Source organism: Pseudophryne corroboree, chromosome 11 (genome assembly GCF_028390025.1).
Source record: "Pseudophryne corroboree isolate aPseCor3 chromosome 11, aPseCor3.hap2, whole genome shotgun sequence".
Lineage (NCBI taxonomy): Eukaryota > Metazoa > Chordata > Amphibia > Anura > Myobatrachidae > Pseudophryne > Pseudophryne corroboree.
Window position 1 is genome coordinate 29,666,550 of NC_086454.1, and position 18,095 is coordinate 29,684,644.

The following is an 18,095-nucleotide window of genomic DNA, read 5'->3' on the forward strand; positions in this document are numbered from 1 at the left end:
AAAAAAGGGGAAGATTTTTCTATTTTAAACAAAATAAGACAAACTTATTTTTCCTATAACTAAGTGTTTAATGCTATTAATTAGGCCCTTCTGAGTAATTAGTATTTGTGGGTGACAGTGCAGGTCATTGTCTTCATCTGTCACACACAGAATTGGAGTGTTGCGTCGCTCACCGGGCCTCCTGACTCCCTGCACTTGCAGTGCCAGCTTCCATCTCTCTCACAAATAACTCAATGTCTGCTCATTGCTGGCTGATCCCACTATGCTGGGAACCTGACCAAAGGAAGCGGAAAATTACAGATCTAATTAATCAGATGGCGCTGGGACGCAGGCCAGGCAGCGAAGTGCTGCTCATATCATCGTTACAAAAAGAAAACAGACGATAATGGAATTAAAATGATTTAAAAAATGTGCATGTTACACTGAAGCTAAGTCCTGGTCTAGCTCTGTCCTGATTAGTATTGGCATGCTCCGTTAGTAACTTGCTGAATTAGGAGACTAGCAGGCCTGCAGGAAAATGGCTGCTCCATGATGCCTGGCGCTAGTCGGTACACTAGTATTCATACAGGAGGACACTGGACAGAACACTATGGGGCATACCCATTTAGCCGCAAGATTTTCATGCCAACCATTTCTTCATAAACGCTCTTGATTCCCCCCCCCCCCCAAAAAAAAAAGTGTAAATCAGCCTGTACCCCACAAAAATAGGGTAACATAATAGAAGTGTATTACGGTCCCAAAAACAAATATTTTATGCTTTAAAAAATGGCTGTAATTGTTGGGCTAATTAAGCTACTTGGAAACTTCCAATTAGTTGTTGTGTTGGGGAGTGAGAGTGTCCAAGGGGTTCTGAAGCAAGTCCCAACATTTGTAACTTAAAATAGGGACTTTCCTTGACTTTGCAGCTGCGAGACATAAACAGCGCAAAGTTACTGCGGCGGAATTTCTTGCAGGCTGCTGAATAGGAGGAACCTTGCGACTGTGGGACAAGAAAATATCGCTCGCGATGGAATATGACGAAACGGAGATCATCAGTCGCTGAGACTTGGTTTCTCTATCCCAGCGTTAAACGCTTGCAGTTTGCGCGGGATCATTGTCCTTGTGAAGTATAAGCTTCCCCCAGTTTCTGAGCTCAGACCTCTTAGTATATGACGTGTTATCCTCCGAGCAGAAATTACACCAGGTTCAGTTTTGGTAATCAGGTACATTTTAAAGTTCAGCAAAAAATGCTAATTTCTCCCGCGGTAAGTGGTTAGGGATTGCGCATGGTACTGAATAAAAAATACAATAGGTGAAGGAAATGTTTCATTTAAAGGATCTAGCTGGTTAATGTTGAGTCTGTTTTTCTAGATAATGTGGCCACAGGGGGGCAGTGTTCTATTAGATATGGGGAAAATGTTACTTTGTTTCAGAAAATCTGCTTATCTAGAATTTCTCGCTAAAACGTACATTTTGAATTGACCATTTATCATACAAAAAGACGCTATTTCTCCTACTTACAGAGCTGTCATGTAGATACTATTTAGTTCTGTTGTATATTTCCATCACCTCCACTCCCCCACTTAACAGAATGGTGCCAGGGCTTCCTGTAGGTCCTAACATCTCACCACCACCGGCCCATTTCTCGTTCTGTTGGTGACGCACAGAGAAGCCCTGAACCGGGTGTGGATCACTGGGCCGACAAGGTCAATAGGCCGACATGTAGAAGGGAGACACTTGAAAAGGTCGACAGGCACAAAGGTTCAACAGTCAAAAAAAAATCGACATTGAAATGGTCGACACGTTTTTGGGTGTCTTTTTAACGTTGCACAACATGTAACCCCAATTAGCGTACTGCTTCCCTTGCCAAGCTTTGGCCAAAGTGCATCGCTGCGCCCGTCATACGTTACTATTCCCATTCCACGTATCCCAAAACATAAAACTTGTGTCTACCATATGTGTCGACCATTGTTATGTTGAACTTTTGTACCTGTCGACCTAATCCATGCCAACCATATGGGGTTGACCTATCATCTGGATACCCCCCTGACCCATGATACTGTTGATAATTTGGGGCGGGGTTTGGAAACTCGCATACTTTGTAAATGAAAACTAAGTTTAATTTTCACTAGGATGTGAGCAGAGAATGACACGCGACTCACTGCACATTACCCCGATATAGAACTGTAATATGACGCGGTGACGTAGATGAGAACAATCACTGACCTCTCCTTATTATCCATCCTAGGAGTGCATTGTGGATGAGGACTGCAGGCCCGGCAATTACTGTCATTTCTCAGACTCCAACTACAGATGTCTACGCTGCAAGGCAGAGGAGACGGTGAGAAGCCATTACGTATAAATACAATAAAACCATTTAATATGGGGATGTAGTTGGCATTCCAACAATCCGGATGCCAGCGGTCGAAGGCTGGCATCGCAAAACCGACACTTCTCAGAATCCCGGCCGTCACAATCCCGAACCTATGTATGATGGAGAGAGTTAGGATTAGGCTGTGAGAGGGGAGGTTAGGTTGCGGGAGGGGAGGTTAGGGTTAGGTTGCGAGAGGGGAGGTTAGAATGCGGGTAGGGTGGGTTAGGGGGAGGGTTAGCCTATGTGTCGGGATTCTTACCGCCGGGTTTCTGCTGTTGGTATTCTGAACGTTGGCATCCTGCCTGTCGAGTTCCCATACCCAAGCCATTAATAAGTAAGTATAGCTGTAAATGATATAACAAGCTCCTGGGGAGCACCTATATCACAGTAGATTATCATCTAGGGATGCTGTAAAAAAATAGTCTAAAACCAGTGGGGGTAGGGACAGTGTGTGCAAGAGGGATCTGCTGCAGTTACTCCAGGTGATAGGACTCTTGGCAGAAATGTAATACTGCCCTCTCCTGGCCATCCTCCTACCTCTCACAGTTCCTTCTCGGCCTCCTCTCATGACTCCACTCCCCCCACTTCCACTAACAGTAGGGGTCCCCCAAGGTTCTATTCCCCTATTCTCCCTCTATATGTCCTCTTTAGGTGAGCTCAGCAGCTCTTTTGACCTCCATTATCTCAGATCTACCTTTCCTCCCCTGACCTCTCACATTGTCTCTCTGCTGTCTCTGTCGGGATGTCCCAGTCCTTTCTTACACTTAACCTGTCTAATAGAGAGCTGATCATCTTCCCTCCCTCCCACATAACCTCAACTCCCACAAACTCTCTTATCTATTGATGGCACTACTATCTCTTATAGCCCCCAAGTGCGTTGTCTTGGAGTACTCAAACCACACATTCAGTACCTCTCGCAGTCCTGCAGTTCCGATCTCAGAATTATCTCCAGGATCAGACTCTCTCACCCTGGATGATACTAAGACCCTCATCCACTCACAGGTCATCTCCAGCTTGGACTACTGTAACCTCCTCCTATCTGGCCTCCCTGACAAACACCTATCCTCAATGCTGCTGCCCGGCTCTTCTGCCTCCCATTTCCTACAAGCCCTACACTTGCTCCCCTTCAGAACCCAAATCAAGCTTCTCACACTCTTTTACAAAGCCCTCACCCATTTACATCTCTGACCTTATCTCCCTTTACACTCCCACCTGCCCTCTCCACTCCACAAATAAATGATGCCTCTCCTGCCAACGGATTACCTCCTCCCATTTCCACCTGCTGCTCCCTACCTCTGGAATTCTCTACCCTTCTCTATCAGACTCTCCACCTCTCTACAAAACTTCAAACGGGCTCTCAGGATCCACTTCTTCACCAAACCCAGTCTAATCTCATCCTAACCCTCTGTTCCATGCTGTCTACCCCATCTGTGACCGCAGATGCAGAAATGTTTATATACCATATACTTGTCCTACATTGTCTTGTACCGTAAGTTCTTGTTTTGCTCATTTGTTTATGTACTTTGATAGGTGCTGCAGATGCCTTATGGCGCCATATAAGTAAGGGATAGTAATAATATCCATTATTACCCAGTAGTGTCCATAATACTCTCACAAACATCTTCTCTTACTACCTGTATCCTGGCCCAGTGCCGGGAACACACATTGTCAGTAAGGATCAATCATCAATTCTCTTATCGCTATCCAGGGAGTTATCACAAATGTTGACTTGAGGATTACTTATTTTATAATTGAAAAAACTTTAAAAAAAAATGATCATCAGGCTTATAAGATTTGTAAGAAATTGCTGATGCTTAATATGAAACCTGCAATGACGTTTTGTGTGTCTTGTAGTGCACCAGAGATGGAGAGTGCTGTGACGGACAACTGTGCGTCTGGGGTCAGTGCAAGACGTCTTCCAAAGGAGAGAGCGGCACCATATGTGAGAGCCAACGGGACTGTGAGCTCGGCCTGTGCTGTGCCGTGCATACAAGTAATTATATACCTCTATCTTACGAGTGGTGTTCTGTAATCTTCTCCATAAAGCTCTGCTAGAATGCATTATGCTACATACACGGGGAGACCCTACTGTTTGGTCCTATTGCTGACTATCCAGAAGGCAGTGCCCCCAAGTTAGTGTATTTGGCCGATAACCCGTACAGATAGCAAATTGTCAGCTGGCCAAATTTAGTAATATGCCCAATGACCGCCAGACCTGACCCGTGTGTGTGTGCGGCAGAGATTTAATGCGTCTCAGCTCTTCCTCTGTGTCCTGTTGTCCAGATTACAGTGTGCCTGAGGAAGGTATCGGAGAGGCTGTGGCATAGCATTTACGCTTCTAGCATCTGATGTTCCCATTAGCGGAGTACATCCCTCTCTGTCTCACGTTGCTGTTATCTATCATCCTCTTGGATCACATCAACCATTCCTAGAACACTGTGCTCCTGGCTCACTTACGTCTTCTACCGCTGTCATCGTTGGTGACTTCCTAACGGATCATCTACATTCTTCTTGTGCCTCCAAACTACTCCGTGTAACCTCAGCTCTCTGCCAATGGGCCGGCTCTCCTAGTCACCGGGTGCATACGACCTTGCTATGATTTTCTGCAGTATTTCCTCAGTCACTGAATTCTTCAACACTCACGTCCTCCTCTCATACCCGGCTTACCTGTATTCTGGCTTCCAGCATCTTAAAGTCTCCGTACTCTAACTCTACCAAGAACCCACATATCCCCCAAATTTAGCAACTCTCCCCCTCTTATACATTTTCACTCCTGATCTCAGAATACCTCCCAGCTCGTTCCCTCCGCTGTGCACAAGATCTGCGTCTCTCACCCACACTCATTACCTGCTCCCATGCACGGTTACAGGACTGTAATTGGGCTGCACCTACTCTGTGGAATGCCCTCCCACGCACAATAAGACTTTCTGCTAGTCTCTAAACCTCCAAGCATTCGGAGAAGTCACCTCTCTTGCAGCTTCTCATATCCCAGAGCCGCCCACATAACCTCCGTAGGCTACTGTACCTGATTCCATAACACTACTTGCATAAGGGGAGATGGAGATCGATATAGTGGAGACGTTGACCAAAGTATCCAACCAGCTTCTATCATTGATCTAGCAGTGTATGAAATGACACATGCGGATTGTTGCCTTATGCTAATAATCTGTCTTATCTTCTTACTGTAAAATACAAAATGCTAGCATATGGTGTTGCCTCATAAATAATGGTTATTAACTATTCTGTTGTTTGTTCCAGGCCTCCTGTTCCCTGTTTGCACTCTGATGCCTGTGAAGGGTGAAGTCTGCCATACCCCAAACCCACTGCTAGACTTGTTATCATGGTACATGGAAGCAGAAGACCCCGTGCACATCTGCCCCTGTTCCCACAGACTGGTCTGCCAACCGCAGAGGTGAGTATCTTCTGCAGCCATCTTGAGATTGCTGATAGTGTATAAAGTTTACTCGTTGCAACTCCCGCAATAGAGTGGTCATGTTATGGACTGAAATTATATTCCTGAGAACAAAACCTGAGGCAAGAGTTATAAAGTGTCTAATGCCTCAGTGATATCACAGCTTCCCAGTGAATTGATAGGCTGAATATTGGTCCAGGACACAAAATGGCTGCCTTCCCTTGGGTAGGGGATAATACTCCACGTACTGACTTATGCGTGTCCTACTTTTTAACCAATAAACAATTGGATACATAGCAGCAATAGGAGACCAGATGATTCTCATCTTTTCCTTGGACAGAATAGCTTTGTTTACGCAGGAAATCAAGAAGTTTTACACTGTACATTGCCATAATTACCTGAATGTTCAGGCTAAGCCGTCCTTTCGTTCCGCTTACACGGGGGATGACCAATCCAGAGGGTAATAATAAACAGCGAAGACGACGCGCTCTCTCACATCGGAGAGACAAGCTCCGTGCACCAGGTAAAAGTAATAAAAACAGAAATGGGATATTACATTGGTGCGTGGTTCTTAGCCGTGACACTTGTGCATCTTAGTTCAATACAATGGTAACATGTAAATGAAGACAATAGGTTCCAAACTGATATAGAAACCATTATGAGCATTTTGCAGGCTTATCCCATGTAAGGGCGGGATGCGGGGAGTGTGGACTGCAGTCCTGTCTTTCCTGGGTGAGTATTTCATACCTTCTTCTGGAGTGTTAAATATACACCAACCATACTTTTTGTGTTGAACTAAGGTAATTCGAGAAGATCCGTGTACCAAGCCCTTCTTGGCCAGTCCAGAGCAATGAGGATCGCCTGAACTCTTGTTCTTTTTATTAGTTTGAGAATCCTTGGGATGATTGGAAGTGGAGGGAACACATACACTGACTGGAACACCCACGGAGTTACCAGGGCGTCCAACGCCACTACTTGACCTGGAACAGTATCTCCGAAGCTTCTTGTTGAGGCGAGGGGCCATCATGTCTATCTGAGGTACACCCCATCGGCTTGTTACCTCTGCAAAAAACCTCCGGGTGGAGACCCCATTCTCCTGGATGGAGATCATGTCTGCTGAGGAAGTCCGCTTCCCAGTTGTCCACTCCCGGAATGAAGATCGCCGACAGCGCCACCGCGTGCCTTTCTACCCAGTGGAGGAATCTTGTTACCTCTGACATGGCAGCTCTGCTCTTCGTTCCGCCCTGTCGGTTTATGTAGGACACTGCCGTTACATTGTCCGACTGAACCTGAATGGCCTGATCTTGCAGAAGATGTGCCGCTTGTAGAAGACCATTGTATATGTCCTTTAGTTCCAGAATGTTTATTGGAAGGATGGTTTTCGGACTTGACCACTTTCCTTGGAAGTGTACCCCCTGGGTGACTGCTCCCCAACCTCTGAGACTTGCATACGTGGTTAGACGGATCCAATTCTGAATCCTGAACCTGCAGCCCTCGAGTAGGTGAGAAGATTGCAGCCACCAGAGGAGTGAAATTCTGGCTTTCGGCGACAGGCGTATCCGCTGGTGCATGTCAAGATGTGATCCTGACCACCTGTCCAGGAGATCCAGCTGGAAGAACCTTGCATGGAATCTTCCGTATTGCAGAGCCTCGTAGGAGGCTACCATCTTTCCCAGAAGGCGAATGTACCGATGAACCAATACCCGTCCCGGCTTCAGGACATCCCGGACCATTGATTGGCTCACCAACGCTTTCTCCACTAGTAGAAACACCCTCTGTACTTCCGTGTTGAGTATCATCCCCAGGAAGGGCAGTCTCCTTGTCGGCTCCAAATGTGACTTTGGAAGGGTCAGGATCCACCCATGATCCCAGAGTATTTGAGTTGAGAGAGCAATACTGTGTAACAGCCTCTCCCTGGAAGATGCCTTTATCAGGAGATCGTCCAGATATGGAATAATATTCACTCCTACTTGCGGAGGAGGAGCATCATCTCTGCCATGACCTTGGTGAACACCCTCGGTGCTGTGGAGAGGCCAAATGGCAAGGTCTGGAACGGATAGTGACAGTCCTGTAGTGCAAATCTTAGATAGGCCTGGTGAGGCGGCCAGATCGGAATGTGAAGGTACGCATCCTTGATATCCAGGGATACTAGAAATTCCCCTTCCTCCGGCCCTGAGATCACCACTCTCAGAGACTCCATCTTGAATTTGAATACCCTTAAGTAGGGGTTCAATGACTTCAGGTTGGTCTTACAGAACAGTCTGGTTTTGGTACCACAAACAGGTTTGAGTAGTAACCCTTGTTTTTTTTTTTGGAGAGGTGGAACTGGAACAATGACATTTGTTTGTACCAATTTTTGAATGGCTGCCTGCAGGATTGTACTTTCTGTCAGCGAAGCTGGTAAGCCTGATTTGAAGAATCTGCGAGGTGGGAGTTCCTGAAACTCCAGTCTGTACCCCTGGGCAACAACATCTTTTACCCAGGGGTCTAGGCATGATGACGCCCAGATGTGACTGAAATTTTTTAATCTCACTCCCACCTGCCCAATCTCCAGGCTGGGAGGTCCACCGTCATGCTGAAGATTTTGAGGAAGCAGAACCTGGTTTCTGTTCCTGGGAACCTGTTGGTGCAGGTTTTTTGGATTTTCCCCGACCTCCCTTAAAGAAGGTGGGGGCACCCTTGGATTTTTCAAATTTTGCAGTCTGAAAGGACTGCAGTGTAGGTGTAGGATATGGTTTCCTAGCTGGTGCAGCTGCGGAAGGAAAAATGGTCGACTTACCCCCAGTTGCCTTGGATATCCACGTATCCAGTGCGTCCCCAAACAGGGCCTCACCTGTGAAGGGTAGGTTTTCCACATTTTTCTTGGATTCTGCGTCCGCAGACCATTGGCGCAGCCACAGTCCTCTGCGTGCCGAGACTGCCATGGTTGTGGCCCTTGCGTTAAGCAGGCCCAGGTCCTTCATGGCTTCTACCATGAAGCCTGCAGAATCCTGTATGTGACGTAAAAACAAGTCAATGTCACTCCTATCCATGGAATCTAATTCATTAAGTAAGGTGCTTGACCACTTTACTATGGCCCTAGAAATCCACGCACAAGCAATAGTGGGTCTCAGAGCCACTCCCGTAGCAGTGTATGATGATTTGAGCGCAGTCTCAATCTTGCGGTCAGCCGGATCCTTAAGGGAGGCTGAGCCAGGGACAGGTAAGACAGACTTTTTTGACAATCTAGATACAGAAGCGTCCACTATAGGTGGGCTTTCCCGCTTCTTCCAATCCTCTTCAGGGAAAGGGAAAGAAATTTGTATTCTTTTAGGGATTTGGAATTTTTTCTCTGGGTTCTCCCAGGTTTTTTCAAATAGGGAGTTCAACTCCTTAGAAGCAGGGAAGGTAAGCGAGGATTTCTTATTTAGATTAAAATAATCCTCCTCTTCTTGAACAGATACCTTCTCAGTAATATGCAAAACATCTGTAATGGCTTCAATCACCAGTTGCACCACCTTTGGCAAGGGCTGCATTCCCCCCCCCCCCTGCATATCTCCATCACCGTTCCCTGTATCAGAGTCGGTATCAGTGTCAGCTTGCATTATCTGTGCAAGTGTAAGTTTTTGTGGGTATGTAGGTGGGTTGAGAGGAGCAGTAGTGGGGGCTGAATACATCATAACCTCCATAGATTTTCTCAAAAACTGCGTCTCCTTCTCAGTATGGGACAATTTTGTAGAAATACTGGATATCATCCCCCTTATGGAATCCACCCAGGCGGTTTCGGACCCAGAAGGTTGAGCATTTGTACACTCTTAAGTACATGGTGTAGCCCCCTCAGGTGAAGATATACATCCTGCAGTACAGGACCCACAGTCCCTAGACATGGTAATGTGAGCTATATGCATCATTACACACACACTGGTCATACACAGTTTCCCCCAGAGTACCTTCAGAGAGTCACAGAGTATGAGGAACCAGCCACACCGCACCCTTTCAGGCTGTTAATATGATAACAGTCCGGCGCTGACTAACTATCCTTAACAGGGTAGCTAGTAGTATTATCACCCCCCCTCCCCCCTCCCCCCCTGGTAACGCAGAGGTGCTGGAGTTATGTGGAGGGACAGCGTCTTGTGTGGAGATCTGCAGGGAGAAAATGGTGCCGGTGAGCCGCTGGTCCGCTCTGAGAGGAAGCACCGCCCCCTGCAATGGCACACGGCTTCCAGCACTTTGTTTTTTATACTGGCCTGAGGTATTATTGTTAACAGTGGGATTAGCCCCTGACCAGTGTAGGGTTTATCGCGCTGGCTCAGGACGCCCCTCAATAGCACATACATACTGTGCATGTTGCTGAGCCTTCCTGGAGCGCAGCCTTCAGAGCTGCGCTCCCACCCTTGTGCCGCCTTGTATACCCGCTGGCAACCCTTTAACCGGGACGCCGGCGCTGTACTCACCACTCTTCTAACTTCTGGCTCTGTTAGGGGTGGCGGTGTGCTGCGTGAGTGTGCGGTCGCCTCGTGGACATTTCCCTCAGGAGCTCAGTGTCCTGTCAGCTGAGTAATGTACCATTAACTCTTTATTAAGTTGGTTCATTACTCTCCCCTAAGTCCCACGAAGCAGGCAGTCTGTTGTCAAACAGCCTCCTGTATCCTAACAAACTCTAGAAAATAATAAAACTAAGAAAACTCCTAGGGGCTCCCCTAGCTGTAACCGGCTCCTCCGGGCACATTTTCTAGACCGAGTCTGGTAGGAGGGGCATAGAGGGAGGGGCCAGCCCACACTATTAAACTCTTAAAGTGCCAGTGGCTCCTAGTGGTCCAGTCTATACCCCATGGTACTAAATGGAACCCCAGCATGCTCTAGGACGTAAGAGAAATTAGTTTTACCTGGAATTACTTTTGAATTAAACGGTTCTGGGGGAAGATGGTCAAGGCCATCAAGTCTGTCCTGTATGAACCAACATGCAAAAATGAAGAAATTTGTTTATGAGCTAACAAGTAAAGTTCACCGAAGCCTGTAACGAGAGGATCTACCTTACATCCTGCTCGGCGGCAGCAGGCTCACAAAGAATATTCCTCTTTCGTGAGGGAGAGGCCGGGGAGTAGACACTATAATAGTTAATGACTGGAACTCCCCTTTCCCGTGTGTAATAAACTGTTGCAACATACGGTGTGCGTGTGCTGTGTTTATTTTAGTGCAAAATATTTTTATTATAGTTGAGCATAATAATACAAAATGGACATATCTACAGAAATAAAATACCAGTAACAGACTGCTGCTTTATATAAACATCAACTAGTAAAAAAAGGAATGTAGAGATGATAGATCTTGAATAAAGAACATCTAAAAAAGGGCAACTTCAAATAATCCGATGAAAAAAAACTAAGTCTGTATCCACAAAAAAAACCAAAACCTATAAATGGGTATGAAAATAAAGACAATTAATATCTAAATAATGGGGAAAAGATGGAAAAAAAGGGGGAAAAGAAAGGACACACTGTAGTAAGAGAGGACACGAAAGCCATAGACGAGAGTGGAGTTGATCCAAATTAGATGCGTGTCAGCATTAACCAGAACCGCCGCTGAATAGCGGGTGCATCTTGCCGCGATCGGCACTGATGATGTCACTGTGGATTATTCCTGAAGTGTGGCTCCATGCAACGTCCAGTCTCCTCCAGGCACGAAATGCGTTGGATCTGGAGGAAAGAGACTGGACATTGCATGAACCCGTACTTCTGGAATCCAAAGTGACTTAATCATCAGTGCCGATCGCGCCCAGACCCACCCACCATTCACTGGCGACGAAGGGAGAAGAATATAAGACGTAGGGGTAAGATAGGGACAGACTACCTTGAACTGGTTGGTTACCTCTACCTACTGCACTGGCTCACACCAAAAACTTAACCTCGGAAGGGCTGTAAACATTTGCACTAACCTTTTTTCTCCTTCATCCACTAGGGGCCACTGGAGTGCAGATACAATGGGGATATAGTAGGCAGTAACCGGGAGCTGGCACTTTAAATTTATAACCATGTGACTAGCTCCTCCCCTACTATGTCCCCCCTCCAAGCCAGTCTTTAATTTGTGTCCAAGGGAGCTGGTCACTCTTGGGACTTCTCCTGAAGATTTTTTTTTTTTTATTATTCTTTTTACACTCACAGTCTGGCAGCTCTGCCTCTGCCAGTCTGCATCGCGGGAGCTGCCGGCGGGGTCCCATCGCAGCTGCGTGTGGCTTGGGCTGGATCCCCGGCTGAAGAGACACCTCTCTGGAGTCAGGCCGGACACCGCTGCGTGCGGCGCGCGTCGGGACCACTCCATCAGCACTTTAACCGGCAGCACGGCAGCAGTAGTACAGCCCCCGGCCGCGGCTAGCAGTGCAGGCTGGCTATGCAGGGCTCCCTCCGCTAAGGGACCGATAGCGCCACTATGTTTCAAATTGGGCGCCATAACAAGGGGGTGAAGCTTGCTCCCGGCTAGGGCTCTCAGCAGCCCCAGCGCGGGCTGGCGGACATTTTCAAGCGCTGCACGGAGGTGAAACATGTACTGGCCGGACGCCGCTGCTTCTGGCGCGTGTCGTGGCCACTACTTCAGCAGACCAGCAGCGGTAAGTATTACCTCCAACATTGCAGGCGGGGGTACTTAGGGCTCCCTCCGCTGGTTTTCCGCTAGCGCCGCCATATTTTCAAATTGGGCGCCAGAACAAGGAGGGCGGAGCTTACTCCCGGCTTGGGCTGTCAGCTCTCAGCCTTTACCCCCCCTTCTGTCTGTTTTCTCTAGTTGTTAGTTTACCTATTACTACCGCTGTATATGTGGGGGTCTGTGTGAGAGGTGCTGGCATGACTGGAACAGGTTCCAAAGCAGCACACAAAGGTTTTTCACATGTCTCTGCAAAGTTCACTTAGGACAGTCAGAGATTTCCTTGTTATGTGAACGCTCCAGTTTGACTGCTCAGCTTACGGAGGTAATGTCGCTGTTAACCAGAGACCCTGTCTGTAATTTCTCCTCCCCAGGTTTCAAAAATGAGGTTCCTAACCTCAATGTTACAGGGTTCTGATGATGAGATGCCTCTATTGGAGGAGGCGATAGATGTCCAGGCGATCGGGTTTATGAGGAATCAACCAGTGTCTCAGGGTATTGAGGCGCTTATTGCAGCATTTGTCTGGTGCTAAAGGTGGTAGAGTCAGAACTGGACACTTCACGTTCCTCGGGGTTCGACACCAATAAAAAAAACTAACAGCAACTTTTCCAGTTTCTGATGAGCAGGATGTGTTCCAGACGGTGGCCAGATGCAAAATTTCAGGTATCAAACAATTTTTGTCTTCCTAAGCTTTCCCCGCAGATAGCAGGAAGCAACCTGGGACTCCTCCAATTGTGGATCCCTCGGTGTCTCGCCTGTTCAAGAAGATGGTTCTGCCGGTTTCTGGAGCAACCTCGCTGAAGGAGCCGTCTGAGAGAATTTTGCGGCAGCGGGGGTTCTACTTTGCCGGCGCAGGTAAGTGGTTGGGTCAACAAGGCTATGATAGCCTGGGCGGAACAATTGTCCTCAGGGTTACAGGAATGTAGAGCCACTGTGGCTCAACATACTAATAGCTGGGACATCTGAACACAGTAACCCGGGGTTCAAATCCCACCAAAGAACGGTTTGCAACTAATACCTATGGCAGATCGTATTGGCGAATCTGTTTTATATCTTTGTGAGGCCTCCAAGGACGTCTGTATCCTCGGAGCCGGAATTTCCGCTTTGGCTTTCTTGGCCTGCGGAGCTCTCTGGCTGCGACAGTGGCAGGTGGAGACTGAATCCTAGAGGGCAGCAGAGGCGTTGCCCTTTATGGGCCTGTTTGGAAATCTTAACGCCTGGATTTCTCAAGCCACTGGGGTTAAGTCCGCTTATTTCCCCCCTGCTGCTCCAGCTCGACGGTCCTATACCGGGTCCTTCCTTTCGGTCCTTTCGTGCCCCTTCCAGGTTTCGAGGCAATGCCGGGGAAGGTGCCTCTGTCACACGTGGATCTTGAGGTAGAGGCCGAGGCTGAGGTTTAACAACCTCGACCCAACCTGATGGTAAGTTCTCCACCACACACACACAACGCATGATGGGCCTCCCTCCCACCTGGGGGATCCCAGGGTGGGAGCTTGTCTGTGGGATTTCAGGGAGTCCTGGGTACAATCCTGTCCAGATGCTTGGGTCGGGGATCTCGTCACATGCGGTTACATGCTCAATTTTCGAATCCAACCGCCTCGGGTTTGCAGAGTTCAGACAACAGACAGGTTCGTCCTGCAGGCGGCGTTCCAGACGCTTCTATCCGCAGGGGTGCTGATCACTGTTCCCTCACATCATCGGAAACGGGGCTATTACTCAGGCCTTTTTCGCGTACTGAAGCCGGACGGCTCGGCCAGGCTTATTCTAAGCTTAAAGGATCTCATTCCATTTTTGAGGAGTCCCTTCAGTCTGTTATTGCCAGTTTGGAGCATGACGTTTATGACGTCCTTAGACATCAAAGATGCCTACTTACATAACCCATTTAACCTCATCATCAGGCTTTTCTCTGGTTCGTGATACCGGATGCTCGTTTCCACTTTCAGGCCTTTCCATTCGGTCTCTCTCTCTTCTGCTCCCAGAGTGTTCTCAGCGGTCAGGGCAGTCAGGATGGCCCTGCTTCAAAGGCAGGGGCTGACGATTGTCCCTTATCTGGCAACTCTACTGCTGCAGACCCACTCTGCAGGCCTGTTGCTTCAGAATATCCGGATAACCCAGGATCTTCTGATTCGGCACGGGTGGATCCTGAACTTCCCGAAGTCTCACTTATGCCCCTCGCACAGGTTTCTGTTCTTGGGGATGGTTCTCGATGGGGTTCGTCAGAGGGTTTTTTCTTCCTCAGGACAAGATCCTCTCTCTTCAGACACGTGCGGCGTTGAGAGAGGTCACCAACGTCCTCCTCTGGGCAGGGGAAACCGCTCTGGCTTTGTCGCCAATCTTCATTCCAGGGTGAACACTTGGGAATCTGATTATCTCAGCCACCAGGTCATGCACTTGGGGGAGTGGACACTCAATCCCCAGGTGTTTCGTCAGATGGTCCGCCGATGGGGGGAGACCTCTGATCGACCTCAGGGTGTTCCGCCTGACTTTACTACTCTCGTATGGGAGTCCTGGTGGCAGTAGTCGTGGATGACCTCACGACTCCTTGGAACTTCTGGTTTATTTATGTTTCCTCCTTTCCCATTGCTACCTCAGGTTCTGCAACGCATAAAGAGAGAATACGCGGTTGTCCTCCTGGTGGCTCCAGATTGGCAGCGCAGTACTTGGTACTCCGCCCTACACCTGTTATCAGTAGAGGAGCCTTGGCTCCTGCCTCTACGGGGCGATCTGCTTCGACAGGGTCCTTTTCTTTATTCAGCCTTACGCATGCTTTATTTGACGGTGTGGCTGTTAAGAAGGCCATCTGAGAAGGAAGGGGTTTCCTCATACGGTTATACCTACTATGCTCCGAGCTCGGAAGTCAGTCACATCGTCCAACTATTACCACATTTGGAAACTATGTGGCATGGTGTGACCGACGAGAGTTTTCCCCTTCAGTTTTTCATTTAGCCACCTTCTTCGTTTACTCGGCAGGGTTTCGACTGGGTTCACTTGAGGTTCAGGTTACTACTCTTTCTGTTTTTCTTCCAAAGGACATTAGCCTGGCTGCCGGAAGTTCAGACCTTCTTGCACGGAGTTCTCTGAATGCAGCCTCCTTTTCGTCCTCCAACGACACCATGGGACCTCAACCTGGTCCTCACTTTTCTGCAGTCTGTTATTTGAGCCTCTGGAGTCAGTGGAGATGACATCTCACCTGGACGGTGGTCTTTCTCCTGGCTCTGGCTTCGGCCAGATGGGTATCGGAACTTGGGGCTCTCTTTTTCTCTCTCCCTACTGTCAGGCTCCTTACCTGATATTGCATGAGGTTACGGCTGAGTTTCATACTCCAATGTCGTTTCTCCCAAAGGTGGTGTCCGCTTTTCACATAAATCGGCCACTTGTGGTTCCGGCCCTCTCGGCAGATTCACCGAATGCGAGATCTTTGGATGTTGTCACGGCGCTTAGACTCTCGGTGGAGAGGACTTCGGCTATTCGGAGGTCTGATTTGTTCTGTACGATGCTGTCCATCGTGGATGGCTGGTTTCCAAGTAGACGTTGGCTATGTCTGACTATCAGCATGGCTTATTTGGCGGTTTCTCGAGAACTCCGTCTTCCAGTTCGGTGCACTCTACGCGCTGTGGGACCTTCGTGGGCGGCCGCCTGCGGGGTTTCCATTACTACTTTATGTCGTGCTGCTACTTGGTCGGGCCGACATACGTTTGTCAAGTTTTACAGGTTTGACACTTTTGCGGTCTCTGCGTCGCAGTTTGGCCGGGCGGTTTTGTAGGACTCTCAGCGCTCTCCCTCCCGTCTTGGGCACTCTGGGATGTCCCCATTGTATCTGCACTCTAGTGGCCCCTAGTGGATGAAGGAGAAATCAGGTTTTTGGTACTTACCGATAAATCCCTTTCTCCGATTCCACAGGGGCCACTGGACGCCCACCCAGCGCTGTTTCCTCCTACTTCACTTATCTGTTTGCATGTCACTGTGTGACTGCTTGTTGTGTTCCTGTTACCCTTTCATTATGTTTCCAGGTTTCCTTGGTGTTATCCTGTTTTAAATGGCTTAGCGAACCTCCTCTACTTTAACGTTGGTCTTTTCCAGCTCTCCTCGGGCACAGTTTTAACTAGACTGGCTTGGAGGGGGGACATAGTAGGGGAGCAGCTAGTCACATGGTTATAAATTTAAAGTGCCAGCTCCCAGTTACTGCCTACTATATCCCCATTGTATCTGGACTCCAGTGGCCCCTGTGGAATCGGAGAAAGGGATTTAATCGGTAAGTACCAAAATCCTGATATTTTTTACAGGTGCCACCTAAGCGCTCTTATTATAATATACCACTTAGTAAATTTACCCCTAAGTTCCTATACATGTATAAGGGCCTCGTCCTAGATCTCCTGTAACACAGCAGAATCCTGGAGGCTTATGGGGGAATATATGGAATAATAAAGGAATCCCCTAAATATGACTTGTTCTTTGTGTTGTCTTAGTGATGGCTTACCGTCGGTGTGTGAAGAACCATCAGTACAAAACGTCAAAAAAGACCCTTCTGAGACCCTCATTGATGACCTGCTGCTCGTCACCCCAACGTCCCAAAAGGATATGATCTACGAAGACCTAGGGGTTCTGCCGAAAGGGTTTGCAGCGGTACCCAGCGATTCAGTCGATGCTGCGGAGAGCGAACAGAAATTTGCTCCTGAACTGCATCTTGTGGACTACATCTGAGGACTTGTATGCAAGACTTGGGCACAAGTTAAGAGATCATGAACTGGTGACTGTCAGATTTGTAAGAAGGGATAGACATTATCTAGCCTTAGTGTGGCGCAAACCGTCTTACCGAGACCCGAAACGGCTACTCTGCCCGACATCATTATAACTTAGGAGACTTAGCTTTGGGTTTTTGTTAAGGATTCACTGACGACCTGTAATGACAAAATAAGAGGCACCCAGTACTGCATGTGATACTGTGATTTTCCTGTACTGACTGTGCCGATAATGCCACGTGGCAGGAAAACCGTACCCAAATTCATCACATCCTCCTCCTCCTCATATAATTCCATCAGATAATGTGTCGTCTCTTAGAACATTAACCTTCTGTTACCCAGAATCCCCTCTAGCCACAGCTGGAACAGCAGGACACAAGCAAGGTACTGAAGATTCTGATAAGCTTCTCTGTGTGAACTAAGGGGACATAAACAGTGTACGTAACAAGAGCACGGGTCTCAATATAGCTCAGTAATTAATGAACAAATTCCAAATTGGATTCACTGATGTTTGATGTGCAATAGAAGAGGGGGCTTAATTTAAATTCTAGGATTCCACCGTTTGCATGTTACATTTTATCGTTTGTGGTGGAACGAGTATCTCTGATGTTCTAATGCACGATTAAACTATTTTAATAACGCAGTGCAATCCGTGTCTTTGTTGCCAGCATGTGAATAAGCACGCGTGTTTTGTGCCGATCAGCCACATCAAATTGTTCTTCAGGGGAAAAAAAGTTTAAAGGAAATAGTTTCACCCTCCAGCAGCTTATTTTGTGCCTTACATAACAATGATCTTATAGGACAGTGGTTTCCAAACTTTTTTGAATCACGGCGCCCTAGAATAATCAGAATTTTTTTCACGGCACCCCTAGGCCAAAAATTTCTTATTGAGAAATTTAGAAAGAAATAATAAGATTTTACTCACCGGTAAATCTATTTCTCGTAGTCCGTAGTGGATGCTGGGAACTCCGAAAG

The 18,095-nt window shown here is 47.8% G+C and overlaps 1 protein-coding gene across 1 annotated transcript in view; it reads left to right on the top strand.

The window, feature by feature from the left end:
* The window catches only part of DKK3 (dickkopf WNT signaling pathway inhibitor 3), a 136,259-nt gene extending 118,500 nt beyond the window's left edge, over positions 1-17,759 (top strand). Inside the window, exons 5-8 of the mRNA XM_063946427.1 lie at positions 2,228-2,320; positions 4,208-4,346; positions 5,612-5,765; positions 16,848-17,759. Of these exons, the coding sequence (XP_063802497.1) occupies positions 2,228-2,320; positions 4,208-4,346; positions 5,612-5,765; positions 16,848-17,082 (621 nt within the window). The 3' untranslated portion in view covers positions 17,083-17,759. The remainder of the gene's footprint in view (positions 1-2,227; positions 2,321-4,207; positions 4,347-5,611; positions 5,766-16,847) is intronic.
* Positions 17,760-18,095: the final 336 nt, after the last annotated feature.